Here is a 21,821-nt window from a genome sequence, read left to right as displayed (position 1 = left end):
CCTGATGCTATTCTTTGAAAACATATCTTACAGAGATACCTCCATCCTATTCAATCAAATCTGTCTGTGACTTTCTTCAAGTGAATATTCAAAGATTTATTAACCTTGAGCACTATAAAGCTTGTCAAAAATATAACATAATACCTAGTCGGTAGACACCCACTTAAGGACTAAACATTTCTAATAATGTCTACCCACTTGATGGCTAAACATTATATGACCTACATTTCAATTAAATTAATGGGACACCTTACAACTAGTAATTGCTATTAATCATATATCTAAAATTCTCGCGCTGGAGTGTGGCTTTGTATTCTTGTGATACTTCTCCAGTTACGATGCCTGGCCAAAAAATGCCCCAATATAGGTTTTTTTTTAGTCATTTGACCCTCTCCCAGGGTGTACTCATATGGTGTCTTACAAGCGTCCTTGCCTTACATAATAGCCTATATGTGCGTGGAATTTACGTCTTATTAAGAACTGATCAGAACTAGAAAAAGTAAAATAAAGAAAGAAAAGAGTTGAGTGTGAAATAACGTGGCAAAAATCAGAGGCAACGCTGTAACGCTTCCTAAAAGAAAGGCCATGTGCCTTTGATTCATTATTTTTTTGCTACTTTATATGGAAGAGATGACTGTTGTTGGTAGGGAACCCATTCAGTTTGAAATTGAAAACTTCTCATCAAACAGTTCGTGGTAATGAACTGTAGTAAGGAGCGACCCGGCTCAATAGTAACCAAAACTCTAAATAATGGAAAAGAATCGCATTTTAACTCTAAATAATGGAAAAGAATCGCATTTTAATTCTGATTTTAAATATATAAGTTTCATCAAGTTTAGTCTTACCCATCAAAAGTTACGAGCCTGAGAAAATATGCCTTATTTTAGAAATAGGGGGAAACACCCTTTAAAGTCATAGAATCCTAATGAAAATCATCCTATCAGATTCAGCGTATCAGAGAACCCTATTGTAGAAGTCAAGCTCCTATCTACAAAAATGTGGGGTGACTTGGCCCCTAGAAGTCCCTGGGGCGAGGGTAGGAAATTGTGCAAGCTGTCCAATGTCTCCCTATTGGGTATACTTATGGGAAAAGGGGGCATGTTTGATCCTGGGTTTTTTAAAAAGACTAAGGGTGTAAACTATTCTGAGGGGGATGCTGAATTAAATAAAAAAATATTATGTGGATGGTTTCTATTTTTTCTATCATTATGTCTTGCTCTTTGTCTTGTTGTATCATGCCTGTTTTTATTGTGTGTTGATTATGTTTTCTCTATGTAAAAGGTAATTTTGTGTATCTGTCTTTTTGTTCTTCCTTTTAAGCTCCTCTTAAATTCTTAGTAAGGGAATTAGGACCATCTTTTGCCATTAGGGTGCCTGGGTATAAAGAAAGGGCACGGAAGAACATTTTTTCTGGATAGGTGTCTGAACCCATCGAAACGGTTAAAATATTCTGAGTCTAAAATATTCTAACAATAAAATAAACTGGAACTGAAGGGTTGATTGGCAACTATAAGGTAAGTGAGCTGTATTGCTAGAGATAAAAAAGACCATCCCAAACCTTCCTTTATTTCTAGGGATTGCATATGTAAAGTTCAGTAAAACATCAGAAGCAGCTGCTGCTATGGAAGCCTTAGATGGAAAACATGTTGGAAATGGCCCAAGGCCGATTAAAGTTTTGATTGCTCACAGGTAAAGTATTTAAAACGCAGTCTTTTTCTTCGTTTTGTTTCATCGTCGTTACAGAGCCATTGCAACCTAATAAAGAGCAAGCCGCGGCGAACAATAACCGAAAACTTAAAACAAAACAAAAATGCATTTTAAAAGAGCCTATCAGATGAAAACCAGTTTCTAATTTACATTAATTCGCAAAGAGCAACTTTCAACCAGACGGTTGCCAATACTAACCAAGTCTTGATTTAATGTGAAAACAAATGGAGACCTGATTCACCGTAAAAACGAGCCAAGTCCCAACTGGCGGAAAATAAACTAAACCCAAGCTGAACCTTGTCCTCCCTTGTCCCAAGTATTTTTTTTTTTCAGAAAGATAGGTCTGTGCCTCTTTACTTGTATCATTGAACACTCAGTTATATTCAGTTTGTTTAATTAGAGGTTCAAAGTGAACACTTTGCCTATACGACAGGTTTAAACCGAAGTAGTAAGACTATTTGTTTATTCGAAAACCCTTAGAGGATATGACACTTATAAAACTTGGCGTGTGGACCCTATCTGAGCCAGAATCATGCAAGAATTTTCAATAGGCATAATTTGTGGGTCAAATTACGCCTTTAGCGCTCCCAGAACGTCCCCTCTCCTTGTGCGGAAGGTAAATGGAGCCTCGAAATTGCATACACCTCTGATATTCCATCTCATTTAGTGGTGTAATTTTGACTCTGTATCTTGTGGTTGGCTCTTCGAGATAAGGGTGCCAAAATAGCTTGATAGTTTTCTAACAAATGAATGACTGACAACGTTACAGCTACAACACGTTACCTCACTTTGGCATGTAGTTGGAGAACCAAAAATGGACATATAGCAATCGCAAATTCTGTTGGTCTGTTGGTCCTGGTTTTGCTACTTTAGGCACTTTCAGGTAAGCTAGGACGATGAAACTTTGCAGGCGCAGCAGGGACCGGACCAGATTAAATTAGAAAGAGTCTTTTTCCCAATTTGACCATCTGGGAGGGGGAGGGGGGCCCGTTAATTTGGAAGAATAGAAAAAATGAAGTATTTTTAACTTACGAACGGTTGATCAGATCTTAATGAAATTTGATGTTTGGAAAGATATCGTGTCTCAGAGCTGTTATTTTAAATCCCGACCGGATCTGGTGACATTGGGGGGAGTTGGGATGGGGAAACCTAAAATCTTGGAAATGAGTGGAGGGATCGGGATGAAACTTGGTGGGAAAAATAAACACAAGTCCTAGATACATGATTGACATAACCGGAACGGATACGCTCTCTTTGGGGTAGTTGGGGGGTGGGGGTGTTAATTCTGAAAAAATAGAAAAAAAAATGAGGTACTTTTAACTAACGAACGGGTGATCGGATCTCAATGAAATTTGATATTTAGAAGTATATTGTGTCTCAAAGCTCTTATTTTAAATCCCGACCGGATCTGGCGACATTGGTGGGAGTTTCGGGTGGGGGAACCTAAAATCATGTAAAACGCTTAGACTGGAGGGATCGGGATGAAACTCGGTGGGAATTATAAGCATAAGTCTTAGACACGTGATTTCCATAATTGGAACGGATCCGCTCTATGGGGTGGGGGGGTTAATTCTGAAAAATAAAAAAAAATGACGTATTTTGAATTTACGAAGGAGTGATTGGATCTTCATGAAACTTCATATTTGGAAGGACCTCGTAAAAGGAGAGGAAAAATTAGGTATTTATAACTTACGAGTGGGTGATCGGATCTTAATGAATTTTGGTATTTAGAAGGACATCGTGACTCAGAGCTCTTATTTTAAATCCTGACCGGCATTAAGCTTCTGATTTTCCTTTTAAATCAATCTGTTGATTCTTAGAATTTTGTTAGAGCTCATACCATATGAGCTCTTGGCTCTTGTTGTTTAAGCGATCAACAATTGCAATTCAAACTAAAAAAAAAACTAAAAAAAAACTAAAAAAAAGAAAACCACCAAAAACAGTAATTCTGTGCTGTTGAAAAAAAGAAGAAAATAAAACTAAGAAAAAAAATAAAAAAGTAAAAAACACAGAAACACACAGAATCTACTCTGGTTTTTGTTTAAGCGATCAACAATTACAATCTATATCTAGAAAAATATACTGTGTGTTTGTAACTCTGTATCTCTGTTAATCTACTGTACTTCTTTAATTCTGTTCTCTAAAAAATCTACTCTGATTTGTTTAGGCGATCAACAATTGCAGTTCAAACTAAAAAAATAAATAATAAAATAGAAAAATAAATAAAAAAACTTAAAAAACTCAAAAAAATGAAAACACCAGAAAAACTATTTTAAAAAGAACACAGAAAAACAAATATATATATATATATATATATATATATATATATATATATATATATATATATATATATATATAAACATACTATTTGTTTGTAACTCTGTACCATATATAAATACATCATGTATAAATATATATACATACACACACATATATAAATATATATATATATATATATATATATATATATATATATATATATATATATATATATATATATATATATATATATATATATATATATATATATATATATATATATGTATATATATATATATATATATCTAAAAATAAGTTGTCTGTGTGTCTGTCGAGTGACGTCATGTCATCATGTCATGTCGTCATGAAGTTAGTTGTCGTCATGTTTGTTATGATGATGATGTCAGTAAAGGTATTTAAGACATTCGTTCACGGAAAAATGTTTAATTGTAATCTGACTGAAGAACCTACAATGGTAACAGCCGAGGAAGCTGCTCAGAGAGTCTATGCCAAAAAACTTGCTGCTGATAGAGAAAGTAAGAAAAGAAAGCGTGCCGAGGAATCACAAGAACAGCAAGAAAACAGGCTTGCGGCTGATAGAGAAAGTAAGAACAGAAAGCGTGCCGAGGAACTACCAGAGCAACGCTTTGATGCCTACTGATACGCATAAAATTGTTATTTCCGCTGACAAAACGCCTCCTGGCAAACATGTGCGTAGATACAATGCTCCAACTATCGACGAAGTGGCAATCATTATGGTCGGTGATCAGTTTTTACCTCGAGATATTATTCTTCATAAGCGAAACGCTCCGTTGGTAAGAATTGCTGAAACTCATCGATGCTACGATGCCCTACAATATCCTATCATTTTTTGGGATGGAGCCGACGGCTATCACTTTAATATTAAACTGATAAATCCAGCCACTAAGAAACAAATGAATAAGAAATGCAGCGCAATGCATTATTATTCCTATAGACTAATGATTCGGCGGGATGAAGACAATTATATTTTAAAATGCCGTCAATTGTTTCACCAATACGTCGTTGATATGTATGCAAAAATTGAATCAGAACGTTTGCTATTTATCCGTCTGAATCAGACCAAGCTCCTCTCTGAACAATACATTCATTTGCGAGATGCAGTTGTAAATGACGGTAATACCACAAACGTTGGAAGATTAACGATTTTACCTTCGTCATATGCTGGCAGTCCCCGTCATATGCATGAATATGCTCAAGATGCTATTGCGTATGTTGTTCTCTATGGTCACCCAGATTTATTTATTACATTTAAATGTAATCAATCTTGGGACGAGATACAGCAGCTTTTACTTCAAGGACAATCGGCGGTTCATAGACATGACATTACGGCCCGTGTCTTCCGGCAAAAGTTGAAATCACTGATAAACTACATAGTAAAACTTGAAGTGTTTGGGTCAGTGCGATGCTGGATGTACTCAGTGGAATGGCAAAAACGAGGATTGCCACACGCACATATACTAATCTGGCTATATTAGAAAATCACTTCTAACGAAATTGATGATGTGATTTTCGCTCAAATACCTGATGAAAATGTCGATAAGGGGTTATATGATATTTTTGAAAAAATATGATTCATGGACCGGTGCACTGAGCGAAAATTCACCATGAATGGCCAAAGGAAGGTGCACAAAGCAATATCCTCGACTTTTAGTACCCAACACAATTACTGGCAATGATGGTTACCCACAATATAGAAGAAGATGTACTGAAGATGGCGGTAAAATAGCAATAATAAAGAAGCGTAACGGTACCACCATCGAAGTAGATAACCAGTGGGTTGTTCCATATTCCCCATTATTAGGGCCTCTTCTTTTTTGGCCTCTATACAGCCTTATTTCTTCTTTAATGTTATCGTGTCCATCGTGATTGGTTTGTCTCATCTGATTTTCACTCTCATTAGCAGAGTTATGATCATTTGTACCTGGGGTTGTTTCATCAGTTGCTCTTGCAATTGCTTGAATGGTTCCGGTTGTAATAGGTCTCATTTTAGAATATCTAAATCTATATATATAAAAATAAGTTGTCTGTGGGTTATGTCTGTCGAGTGACGTCATGTCGTCATGTCGTCATGTTTGTTATGACGATGACGTCATTAAAGGTATTTAAGAAGATCGTTCAAAGACAAATTTTTAATTGTAAGAAGATCATGGACGGAAAAATGTTTAATTGTAAAATGACTGAAGAACCTACAATGGCAACAGCTGAGGAAACTGCTCAAAGAGTCTATGCCAAGAAACTTGCGGCTGATAAAGAAAGTAAGAAAAGAAAGCGTGCCGAGGAATCACAAAAACAGCAAGAAAACAGGCTTGCGGCTGATAGAGAAAGTAAGAACAGAAAGCGTGCCGGGGAATCACAATATATATGTATAATATATATATATATATATTTATATGTATATATATATATACATATATATATATATATATATATATATATATATATATATATATATATATATATATATATATATATATATATATATGTATATATATATATATATATATATATATATACTAGCTGTTGGGGTGGCGCTTCGCGCCACCCCAAAACCTAGTTGGTGGGGCGCCTCGCGCGCCCCCCCAAGCCCCTCCGCGCGCGTAAGTCGTTACGCGCCATATTAGTTACGCGCCATTGTAGTTGTGTCCCACCTGTGAATAGAGACAGATATAAATATATATATTTTTAACTACGTAAAACATGCGAATATACAACAGTCTTCGTTGTACCATTGTCTGTGCATATAAATAGATTGTCAGGTTTACTGACTCTTGAACATGCAACATATAATTGTCCATGGGAAAAACAATCCGTATTCAGATCTATACCTCATTATTCTAATGATGTGTCCCTGTGTCCCGGTCGTCATTTATATTCCCTGTGTCCCGGTCGTCATTTGTGTCCCGGTGTCTCAGTTTGTAATTTCTCTTTGAGTGTCCCGGTCGTCATTTATATTCCCTGTGTCCCGGTCGTCATTTGTGTCCTGGTGTCCCGGTCTGTAATTTCTATTCGAATAATCCCTGTGTCCCGGTCGTCATTTATATATTCCACCTATGCCCCCGGCGTCCCCGTTGTAGTTGTGTCCCTGTGTCCCGGTCGTCATTTATAATTCCTGTGTCCCGGTCGTGATTTGTGTCCGGGTGTCCCAGTATGTAGTTTATCTTTGAGGTTCCCGGTCGTCATTTATATTCCCTCGGTCTCGGTCGTCATTTGTATCCTGGTCTGTAATTTCTCTTTGAGTGTTTTTTCTTTTTAGTTATTTTTAGTTTTTTACCTTTTTTCTTTTTTCTCTTTTCTTTTTCTTCTTTATTTTTCAGCGTCACTATGAAGTATATATCGCCAAACCTTTGGTTTTTAACTTGAATCTGGTAGGCATTGATGATCTTATCCAAGTCAAAATCCCAAACCCAATCATCATCGCTATAATTTTCAGTTTTCATATGTTTCGACTGTCGCTGTCCAGGTGGATTTTCATCTAATTGCGTGGTTTTGCGTTCTTTAGCCTCAAGCCTGTTTCCTTGCTGTTCTTTTGATTCATCGGCACGCTTTCTTTTCTTACTTTCTTTATCAGCCTCAAGCCTGTTTCCTTGCTGTTCTTTTGATTCCTCGGCACGCTTTCTTTTCTTACTTTCTCTATCAGCAGCAAGTTTTTTGGCATAGACTCTTTGAGCATCTTCCTCGGCTGTTGCCATTGTAAGTTCATCAGTCTTTTACAGTTAAACATTAATAGATTTCTATGTGAACGCATGTCTTAAATATCTTTAATGACGTCACCGTCAAAACAAAAATGACAACTAACTTCATGACGTCAGCCAACACACAAACATGACGTCACCCGACATTGTAGGCTCTTCAGTCATTTTACAATTAAACATTTTTCCGTCCACGATCTTCTTACAATTAAGAATTTGTCTAAGAAAGATTTTCTTAAATACTTTTAATGACCTCATCGTCATAACGAACATAACGACAACTAACTTCATTACGACATGACGACATGATGACATGACGTAACTCGAAAGTTGTGTGTCTGTTGCCCTTGTAGGTTCTTCAGTCATTTTACGATTAAATATTTTTTCGTCCACGATCTTCTTACAATTAAAAATTTGTCTTTGAACGATTTTCTTAAATACTTTTAATGACGTCATCGTCATAACAAACATGAGGACAACAAACTTCATGACAACATGACGACATGATGACATGACGTCACTCGACAGACAGACAGACAGACATAACACACAAACAACTTATTTTTATATATATTAATATATATATATATGTATATATATATATATATATATATATATATATATATATATATATATATATATATATATATATATATATATATATATATATATATATATATATGTAAAAATAAGTTGTCTGTGTGTGTGTGTGTCTGTCGAGTGACGTCATGTTTGTGTGTCGACTGACGTCATGTTCGTTGATTGACGAAATTACACACCGGGACATCGGGATACAAATGACGACCGGGACATCTATATATATAGATAAGTTGTCTGTGTGTCGAGTGACGTCATGTTTGTGTGTCGAATGACGTCATGTTTGTTGATAAACGAAAATACACATCGGGACACAAATGACGACCGGGACACCGGGACATAGGGAATATAAATGACGACCTGGACACTCAAAGAGAAAGCGACCGGGACACAAGGAATGTTCGATTAGCAATCACCATCAACAAAGCACCGGGACACAAATGACGACCGGGACACATGGAATATAAATGACGACCAGAACACTCAAAGAGAAATTACAAACCGGAACACCGGAACACAAATGACGACCGGGACACAGGGAATATAAATGACGAATTGCTAATCGACCATTTCCTTTGTTGCCGTCGTCATTTATATATCCCCCTGTGCCCCCCGGCGTCCCCGTTGTAGTTGTGTCCCTGTGTCCGGGTCGTCATTTATATTCCCTGTGTCCCCGTCGTCATTTGTGTCCCGGTGTCCCAGTCTGTGATTTCTATTTGAGTGTCCCGGGCGTCATTTATATTCGTCAGGATATTGTAGGGTATCGTAGCATCGATGAGTTTAAGCAATTCTTGTCAACTGATTGTTTCGCCTATAAAGAATATTATCTCGAGGTAAGAACTGATCACCGACCACAACGATTGCCACTTTGTTGATAGTTGCGTATCAGGAGGCATCAATTCGATTGCTGTTTTTAAGCAGAAGCACTAAATTATTATTTTTGTGGAAAAGATGATATATATAAATATATGTATATATTTTCTTTTTAGTTTTTTTGTAGTTTTTACCTTTTTTAGTTTTTTTCTTCTTTTGTATTAATGCTAAAGCCAAGGTTCAAACCTGGAGCCTCTCGGACCTAGAACCTGAAACATAACGCTTTACCAACTCAGCTACTTCGGCGTGAATACATTCGTTTTGAGCAGCTTCCTCGGGTGTTGCCATTGTAGGTTCTTCAGTCATTTTACAATTAGAAATTTCTCTTTCAACGGTCTTCTTACAATTAAAAATTTGTCTTTGAACGATATTCTTAAATACCTGTGTCCTGGTCGTCATTTATATTGCCTGTGTCCCAGTCGTCATTTGTGTCCCGGTATCCCAGTCTGTAATTTCTCCTTGAGTGTCCCGGTCGTTATTTACTAAAGCCAAGGTTCAAACCTGGAGCCTCTCGGACCTAGAACCTGAAACATAACGCTTTACCAACTCAGCTACTTCGGCGTGAATACATTCGTTTTGAGCAGCTTCCTCGGGTTTTGCCATTGTTGTCCTGGTCGTCATTTATATTGCCTGTGTCCCGGTCGTCATTTGTGTCCCGGTATCCCAGTCTGTAATTTCTCCTTGAGTGTCCCGGTCGTTATTTATATTCCCTCTGTCCCGGTCGTCATTTGTGTCCCGGTCTGTAATATCTCTTTGAGTGTTTTTTCTTTTTAGTATTTTTTAGTTTTTTACATTTTTTCTTTTTTCAGTTTTCTTTTTCTTCTTTATTTTTCAGCTTCACTATGAAATACATATCGCCGAACCTTTGTTTTTTAACTAAAATCTGGTAGGCATTGATGACCTTATCCAAGTCAAGATCCCAAACCCAATCATCATCGCTATCATTTTCAGTTTTGATATGTTTTGACTCTCGCTGTCCAGGTGGATCTTCATCTAACTGCGCGGTTTTGCGTTCTTTAGCCTCAAGCCTGTTTCCTTGCTGTTCTTTTGATTCCTCGGCACGCTTTCTTTTCTGACTTTCTCTATCAGCAGCAAGTTTTTTGGCATAGACTCTTTGAGCATCTTCATCGGCTTTTGCCATTGTAAGTTCATCAGTCATTTTAAACTTAAACATTAATAGATTTCTACGTGAACATATATGTCTTAAATATCTTTAATGACGTCACCGTCATAGCAAAAATGACGACAACTAACTTCATGACGCCAGTCGACACAGAAACATGACGTCACCTGATCCACAGACAGACAACTTATTTTTATATATATAGATAGATATAATTCTAAAATTGTCAGGTAATTTTCTATTTTGAAATAAAAACTAAAAATTATTGCTCAGACAACATAAATATTTTTGATATTTACATAATAGCTTTAGTGGTTCTGGACTGAAAACTAAATATGCTAATCAAATTGGGAATTGCAGTCTTTTAGGTTGAAAAGGCAGATCCATTGGAATCATGAGAATGCGTGGAATAAGAAAAGCCTCACCCTCAAAAGGCCCTGTCAAGATTGTTGCCTCTATTACGTTATAACAGACATAACACGTCATTTGTGTCCCGGTTTCCCAGTCTGTAGTTTCGTTAGTCGACAAACATGACGTCAGACGACAAACAACTTCATGACGACATACAGCTCAATCCTTATAATGACGTCAGTCGCCAAACATGACGTCAGTCGACACACAAACATGACGTCAGTCGACAGACAGACAAACAACTTATTTTTATATATATAGAAGATATATATATATGTGGGACACAGGGACCTAACTAAAATGGCGCGTAACTAAAATGGCGCGTAACGACTTGCGCGCGCGGGGCGACCCTCAAACATGCAACATACAATTGTCCATGGGAAAAACACTGTTTTAAAATCTATACCACATTTTTCTAATGATTGCCCTTGAGCTTTGTTGATGGTGATTGCAAATGCTTATCGAATTGGGAATTGCAATCTTTTAAATTGAAAAGGCAGATCCATTGTAATCATGGGAATGCGAGGAATAAGAACAGCCTCACCCTTAAATGGCCCTGTCAAAATTGTTGCTTTTATTACGTTTTTCATTGTTTTTTTTTACGGCAAGTCGCGGGCCATTACAAAGCTTTGGTTGGTTAATATTTCGTAACAGTATTATTGGTACGCCTATTTTTAGTTGTAGCACGTGTGGTGGAAACCCTGGGAGATCCAGGGAATTAAAAAATTCAGATGGATAATTAACAGCTTCATTTGGTTCCAGAACTGTGTCGACTGACTTGTAAATGACTGCCTGGTCTCGAATCTTGGTCGTCTTTATTCTTGGCTGCCAGAATCGCTCGTTCACTTAGCCATTTATGATTTTTATAATTTGTTAGAATATTCGGAAATACCTTTTCAACCAATTCATTTTTGGACGTCAGTAAATTACAGAATTCAGCAGGCAGTTGTATGCGTCCTGAAATTGAGTACTGGGAGCTTTCCGCTTCCAACTGCCGGCAATTGATCTGAAAATATTTCACCAGAGTCATCGTTTTGCAATCGGACACGTATATTTATAGTTAACTAGCTTTTGGGTTGGCGCTTCGTGGCACCCCAACACCTAGTTGGTGGGGCGCTTCGCCCCCCCCCCAAGCCCCCCCGCGCGCGTAAGTCGTTACGCGCCATTGTAGTTGTGTCCTGTGTCCCACGAATAGAGATAGATATATATATATGTTTTTAACTACGTAAAACATGCGAATATACAACATTCTTCGCTGTCCCATTGTCTGTACTTATAAATAGATTGTCAGGTTTACTGACTCTTGAACATGCAACATATAATTGTCCATGGGAAAAACAATCCGTATTCAGATCTATACCTCATTATTCTAATGATGTGTCCCTGTGTCCCGGTCGTCATTTTTATTCCCTGTGTCCCGGTCGTCATTTGTGTCCCGGTGTCCCAGTTTGTAATTTCGCTTTGAGTGTCCCGGTCGTCATTTATATTCCCTGTGTCCCGGTGTCCCGGTCGTCATTTGTGTCCCGGTGTCCCGGTCTGTAATTTCTATTCGAACAATCCCTGTGTTCCGGTCGTCATTTATATATCCCGTCTGTCCCCCCGGCGTCCCCGTTGTAGTTGTGTCCCTGTTTCCCGGTCGTCATTTATATTCCCTGTGTCCCGCTCGTGATTTTTGTCCGGGTGTCCCAGTCTGTAATTACTCTTTGAGGTTCCCGGTCGTCATTTATATTCCCTGTGTCCCGGTCGTCATTTGTGTCCCGGTATGTATTTTCATCAGTTGACAAATATGACGTCAGTCGACAAACAACTTCATGGCGCATACAGCTTAATCCTTATAATGACGTCAATTGACAAACATGACGTCAGCCGACACACAAACATGACGTCACTCGACACACACAAACAGACAACTTATTTTTATATATATAGATTTTAATGTCTTTATGTGTGCCCATAAATTAGAATTTTTCAGGCAAGTATTCATTTCGTCTGCAGTGGTTGATCTAGGTATTATAGTTAATGTTTGTCTGAAATCTCCCACAAGCAATATTAATGTGCTGCCAAAGGGTTTCAAATTTCCTCGCTAATCTCGCAATGATTGCTCCAGAGCCTCGAGCGATTTTTGCTGCCATTGTGTACTCGTCCCAAATAATAAGTTTGCATTGCTGCTATACTTTACCCATCCCAGATGATTTGGAAATATTGCACGTGGGCGTTTCTGTAGAATACAAATTCAGAGGCAATTTCAAAGCGAAATGAGCAGTTCTTCTACCAGGCAGTAACGTTGCGGCTATTCCGGACGACGCAATTGCCAAGGCAATGTCATTTTTTGATTGAATTGATGCAAGAATCAATTTTATCACAAACCTTTTACCAGTACCACCTGGTGCATCCAAAAAGAAGATTTTTCCAACATTGTTATCGACACAATGCATTATCGTATCATAACTGTCTTTTTGCTCAGACGTTAACTTAGAAATATTATTTTTTTTACATACGACAATAGATCACTCGTGTTGTAACTTTGTTCACGATCCCATTCTCCACATGTCGAAACAGCAGCGTTACGATTAGGTGAAGGCATTCCCAAATCCTGAAGAGGTGTGTTTGCCTTACATAAGCACAAATCTTCAATAAAAACTGAAGTGTAGTTATAAATTTCTGATGTAAAATCAAAAGTCATATCTGACGTCTCTAACCTTTTTCGATGGAGTATATCTTTGGCTATTTTCGATTTATATTTCTCCCATAACTGTAGGAGCTGAAGGAGAGCAAGTTGTTTTTTATGATTCCAAACAATGCACGAATTTGATTTGGAGTTGACGTTCCACACGCGTCATTGATGCAGTTATCCCAGTGTTGGTCATTCTCCAATAAACTCAGAGCTTGGCATGCACTACGGTAAGTGTCATGTATAGTACCGTTTACAGTTCTCAAATACTCAAAGGACGTCGGACCGGGTACATTCACAAAGAGCAGGTGGAGAAAGAAGTATTCATGTTGATTGGGGTGAATGGTGTAGTCTTCCTATCGTGGTATATTTGAAGATGGTAGGTTGCCGTCGACTGACTTACCCTGTTTTTTGACATTCAAATGATTTATTTTTAGCATTCCATGTGTAATACGAAGGCACTTCAGTATTCAGGAGTTTTTTTTTTGCAAAAGAATCATTTTGACATAATGAAAAGAAAGCAGTTAACGTTGTATCCGGTGGATTCAGGGCTCTTTGTTGCACGTTTGATTCTAAAAAATAAACACGTTGACCACTCTGTAAATGTACAGCTAAGTGAACAACAGCTGGGCTTTGTTCATGTATCGGAAATGAAAGAATTCGCCAAACAGCTTCATTACTGCTTATGTATCTTCCAGCCTGATATTGTGCAATTTCATCGATATAACTGATTTCGGACTGCAAGCCAAAAACTGCCATGTCACTGCCTTTATTGACGTATTTACATATGTATTTGATTGCCTTTATGGAATTACAGTATTCAGCGTTTATGTGTGCATTAAATATTTTTGATAATAAAGGTGAATATGGAACAACCCGCTGGTTATCTGCTTCGATGGTGGTACCGTTACGCTTCTTTATTATTGCTGTTTAACCTCCATCTTCAGTAGATCTTCTTCTATATTGTGGGTAACCATCATTGCCATTAATTTTGTTGGGTACTAAAATTCGAGGATATTGCTTTGTGCACCTTCCTTTGGCCATGCATGGTGATTTTTCATTCAGTGCACCGCAAGGTCCATGTATCATATCTTTTACCACAATACCATATAAGCCCTTATTGACATTTTCATCAGGCATTTCTGTGGAAATCACATCGTCAATTTCATTAGAAGTAATTTTATCATTTAGCCAGATTAGTATATGTGCTTTTGGCAATCCTCGTTTTTGCCATTCCACTGAGCACATCCAGCATCGCACTGACCCAAACACTTTAAGTTTTATTATGTAGTTTATCAGTGATTTCAACTTTTGCCGGAAGACACGGGCCGTAATGTCATGTCTATGAACCGCCGATTGTCAATGAAGTAAAAGCTGCTGTATCTCGTCCCAAGATTGATAACATGTAAATGTAATGAATAAATTTGGACGACCATAGAGACGAACATACGCAATAGCATCTTGAGCATATTCACGCATATGACGGGGACTGCCAGCATATGACGAATGTAAAATCGTTAATCTTCCAACGTTAGTGGTATTACCGTCATTTAAAACTGCATCTCGCAAATGAATGTATTGTTCAGAGTGGAGCTTGGTCTGATTCAGGCGGATAAATAGCAAACTTTCTGATTCAATCTTTGAATACATATCAACGACGTATTGGTGAAACAATTGACGGCATTTTAAAATATAATTATCTTCATTGTGACGAATCATTAGTCTATAGGAATAATAATTCATTGCGCTACATTTCTTATCCGTTTGTTTGCTAGTGGATGGATCTATCAATTTATTATTAAAGTGATAGCCGTCGGCTCCATCCCAAAAAATGATAGGATATTGCAGGGCATCATAGCATCGATAAGTTTCAGCAATTCTTACCAACTGAGCGTTTCGCTTATGAAGAATAATATCTCGAGGTAAAAACCGATCATAACGATTGCCACTTCGTCGATAGTTGGAGCATTGTATCTACGCACATGTTTGCCAGTAGGCGATTTGTCAGCGGAAATAACAATTTTATGCGTATCAGTAGGCATCAAATCGATTGCTGTTTTGAGCAGATGCACTAAATCATTATTTTCGTGTAAAAGACGTATTTGGGAAACGAAAGTCCTTTCAACGTCGGGAAAAATTTTGCAACGTGCATTCAATTCAGAATTGCTATCACTGATGAAGTACAGCTGTAAAAATGTATGATTCTCACCTGAGAATGGTAGAAGGGACCCTTCTCTATGATAAATTTGCCCTTTTTCTTTGAAAATAGGCATAAATTGATCTTGATTTTCGATTTGGGCACCAAGCGACGTCATTTGGAAATATGAGTTATATTTTCTGTTGTTATATAAAAAACGCTTAGATTCTTGTGTAGTTCCAGTAAGCAAAGTCTTCAATGGCTCTAGTGGTGCAGCCAGTTGAGGATGTTTAACTTTTCCTGAGGCGCAACACATTCCCATTGTTTCACCATTAAATTTCAAGGCCTTGCAATAGGGACAAATTTTAGACATAGTCCCGATTTGAACAAATCTACTCAAGGTATAATCATCGACTGGGCTGTACCTGAATGCCAGGCGATAATTTCCACTTTGCTCTTGTGATTCCTCGGAACGCTTTCTTTTGGCATTATCTCTTTGAGCCGCAAGCCCGTTTTCACGTTGCTCTGGTAGTTCCTCGATACGCCTTCTTTTTTTTTACTTTCTCTTTTTTTTTACTTTACTTTTTACTTTTACTTTTTCGTTACTTTTTTTTACTTTAATTTGTATTCTTTTTTAGTTTTTCCTCTTTTTTTAGTTTTTTTTTTAGTTTTTTTAGTTTTTATCCTTTTTTTTAGTTTTTTACCTTTTAAAGTTTTTTAATTTTTTCCTCTTTTTTAGTTTTCTTTTTCTTCTTTATTTTTTAGTTTTTTTCTCCTTTTTTGGTTTTTCTTTTTTCTCTTTTTCAGCCTTTTCTGTTTTTTGTTTTTTCTTTAGTTTTTTACCTTTATTTATTTATTTTTTTTGTTTTTTTCTTTTTTAGTTTTTTCTGTTTTTTAGTTTTTTCTTTTTTAATTTTGTTTTAGTTTTTTTCTTTTCTTTTAGTTTTTTAGCTTTTTTATTTATATATATATATTTTCTCTTTTTTTGGTTCTTTCTTTTTTTTAAACTTTTTTAATTTTTTAGTTTTTCTAGTTTTTTACCTTTTTTTCTTTTTTTAGTTTTCTTTTTCTTCTTTATTTTTCACAAGTCTTATGCAAACCCTCAAACAAAAAATATTAAATACCTTGCGATTGCATACTGGACCATTCCTCACCTTCAAAGTAAAAGTTCGCAGGTTCGATTCAACGTGTTGCAAGGATTTTTCCCGGTTGGATGTTTGAAGTGCTTGGTTGGTTTTTGGTATGCTAGTTTTTTTTCTATTAAACTAGGGCCTCTTCTTTTTTTGGCCTCTATACAACCTTATTGGAAACGGAAAGCTCCCAGTAGACTCAATTTCAGGACGTATACAACTACCTGCTGAATTCTATAATTTAGTGACGTCCAAAAATGAAGTGATTGAAAAAGTATTTCCGAATATTCTAAACAATTATAAAAATAATAAATGGCTCAGTGAAAGAGCGATTTTTGTACCCAAAAATACAGACGTCCACGAAATCAACAATATTGTTTTGACCAAGATTCGAGACCAGGCAGTCCTTTACAAGTCAGTCGACACAGTTTTGGAACCAAATGAGGTGGTTAATTATCCATCTGAATTTTTAAATTCCGTGGATCTTTCAGGGTTTCCACCACACGTGCTACAACTAAAAATAGGCGTACCAATAATACTGTTAAGAAAGATCAACCCACCAAAGCTTTGCAATGGCACGCGACTTGCCGTAAAAAAACAATGGAAAACGTAATAGAGGCCATAATCTTGACAGGGCCTTTTGAGGGTGAGGCTGTTCTTATTCCTTGCATTCCCATGATTCCAACGGATCTGCCTTTTAAATTTAAAAGATTGCAATTCCCAATTCGATTAGCATTTGCAATCACCATCGACAAAGCTCAAGGTCAATCATTAGAAAAATGTGGTATAGATCTTAATACTGATTGTTTTTCCCATGGACAATTGTACGTTGCATGTTCGAGGGTCGGTAAACCTGACAATCTATTTATATGCAGCGACAATTGGACAGCGAAGAATGTTGTATATTCGCAAGTTTTACGCAGTTAATTTTTATTGTATCTATCTATCTATCTATCTATATAAAAACGAGTTGTGTGTATGCATGTTTGTTTGTTTGTAAAAAGAGCGTTTGCATCTGACGTCATTATTAGTACATAAGGCTTTGTATATGCACAGACAATGGGAAAGCCAAGAATGTTGTATATTCGCAAGTTTTACGTAGTTCAAAACACATATATAAATCTATCTATATTCACAGGTGGTACACAGGGACATAACTACAATGGCGCGTAACGACTTACGCACGCGGGGGGGCTTGGGGGGGAGGGTGCGAAGCGCCCCCACCAACTAGGTGTTGGGGTGGTGCGAAGCGCCACCCCAACAACTAGTTTATATATATATATATATATATATATATATATATATATATATATAAATATATATATATATATATATATATATATATATATATATATATATATATATATATAAATATATATATAAATATATATATATATATATATATATATATATATATATATATATATATATATATAATATATATATATATATATATATATATATATATATATATATATATATATATATATATATATATATATATATATGTATATATATATATATGTATATATATATATATATATATATATATCTATATATATATATATATATATATATATATATATATATATATATATATATATATATATATATTTATATATATATATATATATATATATATATATATATATATATATATGTGTGTGTGTGTGTGTGTATCATGTCTATATATCATGTTCTTGATCTTTTTCAGTCGTGACCAGAGTTCTAAAAAAGACATGGGGGATGATGAAAAACCTCTTAGATTGTTCGTTATGGTTCCTAAAACCATGTCGGATGCTGATTTGCGGGACCATTTTTCGAAGTTTGGTGATCTGGATTATGCTTCTGTAGTTAAAGATAAAATTACAAAAGGAAACAAAGGATATGGATATGTCAAGTATTACAGGCAAGTTTTTTTATTACTAAAATCTCTTCTTTACTTTAATTTTAATATTGAAATACTACCTCACCAACAATTGCTTATTGCAGAAAATTAGTTTGACATTCATAACAACTCAATAAAAAGACACGTTGAAATACTTTCTTCGTCATTTACGCATTTATGGCTATATTGCTACTATAAACCCTTCTAAACGATAAGCTATTCATGGCAGATACATTTTCAACACTTTTGTGTTCCCTCAAGGTTCCAAATTGCTTAAAATCATTCTTTAACCTTTTCCTGACAAACCCTTCTAGACGCTAAACTATACCTGGTAGATAGATTTTTTAACACTTTGTTCTTGTATCCTCTCAAAAGCTCACCTATAGCTTAAAATAATTGTTTAATCCTTCCTTGACAAACTATTGGCTTACCTCGTTGAGGCCATTTAACAGAGCTATTACGGCAATAGGATAACTATGTTTGACACCTCTTGCCTCAGCCACACCTCTTGTCTTCGGGTTATAGAAATTAAAGCAGAGTTATAAGATAATCTGTTTTGAAGTATGACTATGGATACGGTATATCAGATAGAAGGAGAGATTTGGAACAATTTGAATTGTTGCTTTCGTTGTTGCTTGCTGATGGTCACTCTACTTAACCAGACTTATAGAATCAACGGGAAACCTTAGCCTACACTGAGTAGGCCAAAAAGAACACTGGTGCACCTTAAGAATGGAATTACGGACGGCCAAATGACTGTTACAGATGATGCCAGTAAATACACCGAATATAAGCATACAAAAAATACACTTAGAGGAGGAATAAAAACCGAACACTGTCCTTAATAGAATTTAACAGTTCGTGGTGACGTGATTATAAGTAAGGAGCAACTCGGCCCGATAGTAACCCAAAGTCTAAAAACAGAATTTTCATGACATTAGATACATCAAAAGAAATGACTTTTTATGATGATTCCAGATATATAAAACTCAAAAAGTTCAATAATATCTATGAAAAGTTACAAGCCTGAAAAAATTTGTATGATTTTTGAAAAGGGAGGAAATACTTGTTACAAAATCAAGCGATCTTAATGAAAATAATGAAACCAAATAGAGTTTTCAGAGAACTTCATTGTAGAGGTTTCAAGCTCTTATTTACAAAATGTGGAACTTCGTCTTTTTTTTGCTTGAAGAAAGATGACAGATACGTTTATGTACGTTTTGTTTGTTCTTTTTTTTATCGAGCCATTGGTCGTAGAAGATTGAGTGCTCATTCGAGCGGAAATCAAAAGCTCGAGTGCCTTTTTAAGCTGATCAAAAATATCTTAGGACAATTAGCCCCGTTTTCTATGCTCCCTTTTCCCCCAAAGACATCCGATCAAAATTTTGAGATAGGCATTTGATGGGGGACGACATGACGCCCCTTTTTCCATGGAGGAGGGACTGTAAGTAGTAACAGCATAGGGACTGCGACTGTACTTTAACTTTCGGCTCAATTTTTAGTGATGAATTGCCTAATAATTCTAATCAGCACTATGGTGCTGTCACTTTTCCCATAACTTCTATTATGAATCATCTAATTAGCTTGATCAATCTTACTGTCCCATCACTATTGATTTAAATTTGAGTAATGAGTTGCCCAATCAAACAGTTCGTGGTAACGAACTGTAGTAAGGAGCGACCCGGCTCAATAGTAACCAAAACTCTAAAAAATGGAATTTTGATACCAATAGCTACATCAAAAGAATCGCATTTTAATGCTGGTTTTAAATATATAAGTTTCATCAAGTTTAGTCTTACCCATCAAAAGTTACGAGCCTGAGAAAATTTGCGTTATTTTAGAAAATAGGGGGAAACGCCCCCTAAAAGTCATAGAATCTTAACGAAAATCACACCATCAGATTCAGCGTATCAGAGAACCCTACTGTAGAAGTTTCGAGCTCCTATCTACAAAAATGTGGAATTTTGCATTTTTTGTCAGAAGGCAGATCACGGATGCGTGTTTATTTGTTTTGTTTTTATTTCCCAGGGGTGATCGTATCGACCCAGTTGTCCTAGAATGTTGCAAGAGGGCTCATTCTAACGGAAATGAAAAGTTCTAGTGCCCTTTTTAAGTGACCAAAAAAATTGGAGGGCACCTAGGCCCCCTCCCACGCTAATTATTTTCCCAAAGTCAACGGATCAAAATTCTGAGATAGCCATTTTATTCAGCGTAGTCGAATAACCTTATAACTATGTCTTTGGGGACGACTTACTCCCCCACAGTCCCCGTGGGAGGGGCAACAAGTTAGAAACTTTGACCTGTGCTTACATATAGTAATGGCTATTGGGAAGTATACAGGCGTTTTCAGGAGGATTTTTTTGATTTGGGGGAGGGGTTGAGAAGAGGTGGATATGCTGGGGGAACTTTCCTTCGAGAATTTGTAATGGGAGAAGAAAATTTCCATGAAGGGAGAGCAGGATTTACTAGCATTATTTAAAAAAACAATTAAAAAATAAAAGTGAAAAAGCTTTTTCAGCTGGAAGTAAGGAACAGCAATAAAACTTAAAACAAACAGAAATTATTACCCATATGAGGGGCTCACCTCCTTCTAATACCTCGCTCTTTACGCTAAAGTATTTTCGGTAATTTCAACTACTTATTCTACGGCTTTTGTGATTCAGGGGGTCATTCTTAATGAATTGGGATAAAATTTAAGCTTTAGTGTAAAGAGCGAGGTACTGACGATGGGGCGAATCCCCTCATATATGTAATAAAAACATGAGAATACAAAAGTTCTTTACGTAAGCTAATTTATAAGTTACGTAAATCTTTTACCAATAAAAAGATTCGTAAAAAATTAAAAGTTCTAGTTGCCTTTTTAATTAACCAAAAAATCGAGGGGCAACTAGGCTTCGTCCCCCGCTCTTTTTTTCTCAAAATCATTCGATCAAAATTATGAGAAAGCCATTGAGCCAAAAAAAAAAAATATGCAAATTTCGTTTTGATTATTCCTCTGCGGAGAGCCAAAATCAAAACATGCATTGATTCAAAAACGTTCAGAAATTAAATAAAAAAAACAAGTTTTTTCAACTGAAAGTAAGGAGTGACATCAAAACTTAAAACGCACAGAAATTACTTCGTATATGAAAGAGGCTGCTTCCTCATCAACGCCCCGCTCTTTACGCTAAAGTTTTTTACTGTTTTAGAAAGAAGAATTGAGAGAAAGAGTCAAACTTTACCGTAAAGAGCGGGGCGTTGATGAGGAAGCAGCCTCTTTCATATACGAAGTAATTTCTGTGCGTTTTAAGTTTT

At 36.3% G+C, this 21,821-nt stretch overlaps 1 protein-coding gene and 1 long non-coding RNA gene across 7 annotated transcripts in view; one reads left to right on the top strand and one right to left on the bottom strand.

Annotated features, from left to right (window-relative positions):
- The window catches only part of LOC136030201 (RNA-binding protein 45-like), a 272,030-nt gene that overhangs the window by 44,109 nt on the left and 206,100 nt on the right, over positions 1–21,821 (top strand). For all 6 annotated transcript variants that reach the window (XM_065708982.1, XM_065708979.1, XM_065708983.1 and 3 more), the window contains exons 3-4: positions 1,575–1,689; positions 18,354–18,548. In XM_065708982.1, coding sequence (XP_065565054.1) covers positions 1,575–1,689; positions 18,354–18,548 — 310 coding nt within the window. The remainder of the gene's footprint in view (positions 1–1,574; positions 1,690–18,353; positions 18,549–21,821) is intronic.
- LOC136030206 (uncharacterized) overlaps positions 1–21,821 on the bottom strand; it is a 422,925-nt gene that overhangs the window by 325,552 nt on the left and 75,552 nt on the right. The gene's annotated exons all lie outside the window — the stretch shown is intronic.

The sequence above is a fragment of the Artemia franciscana genome, chromosome 8, assembly GCF_032884065.1.
Source record: "Artemia franciscana chromosome 8, ASM3288406v1, whole genome shotgun sequence".
NCBI lineage: Eukaryota > Metazoa > Arthropoda > Branchiopoda > Anostraca > Artemiidae > Artemia > Artemia franciscana.
This window is presented reverse-complemented; position numbering and strand designations above follow the sequence as displayed.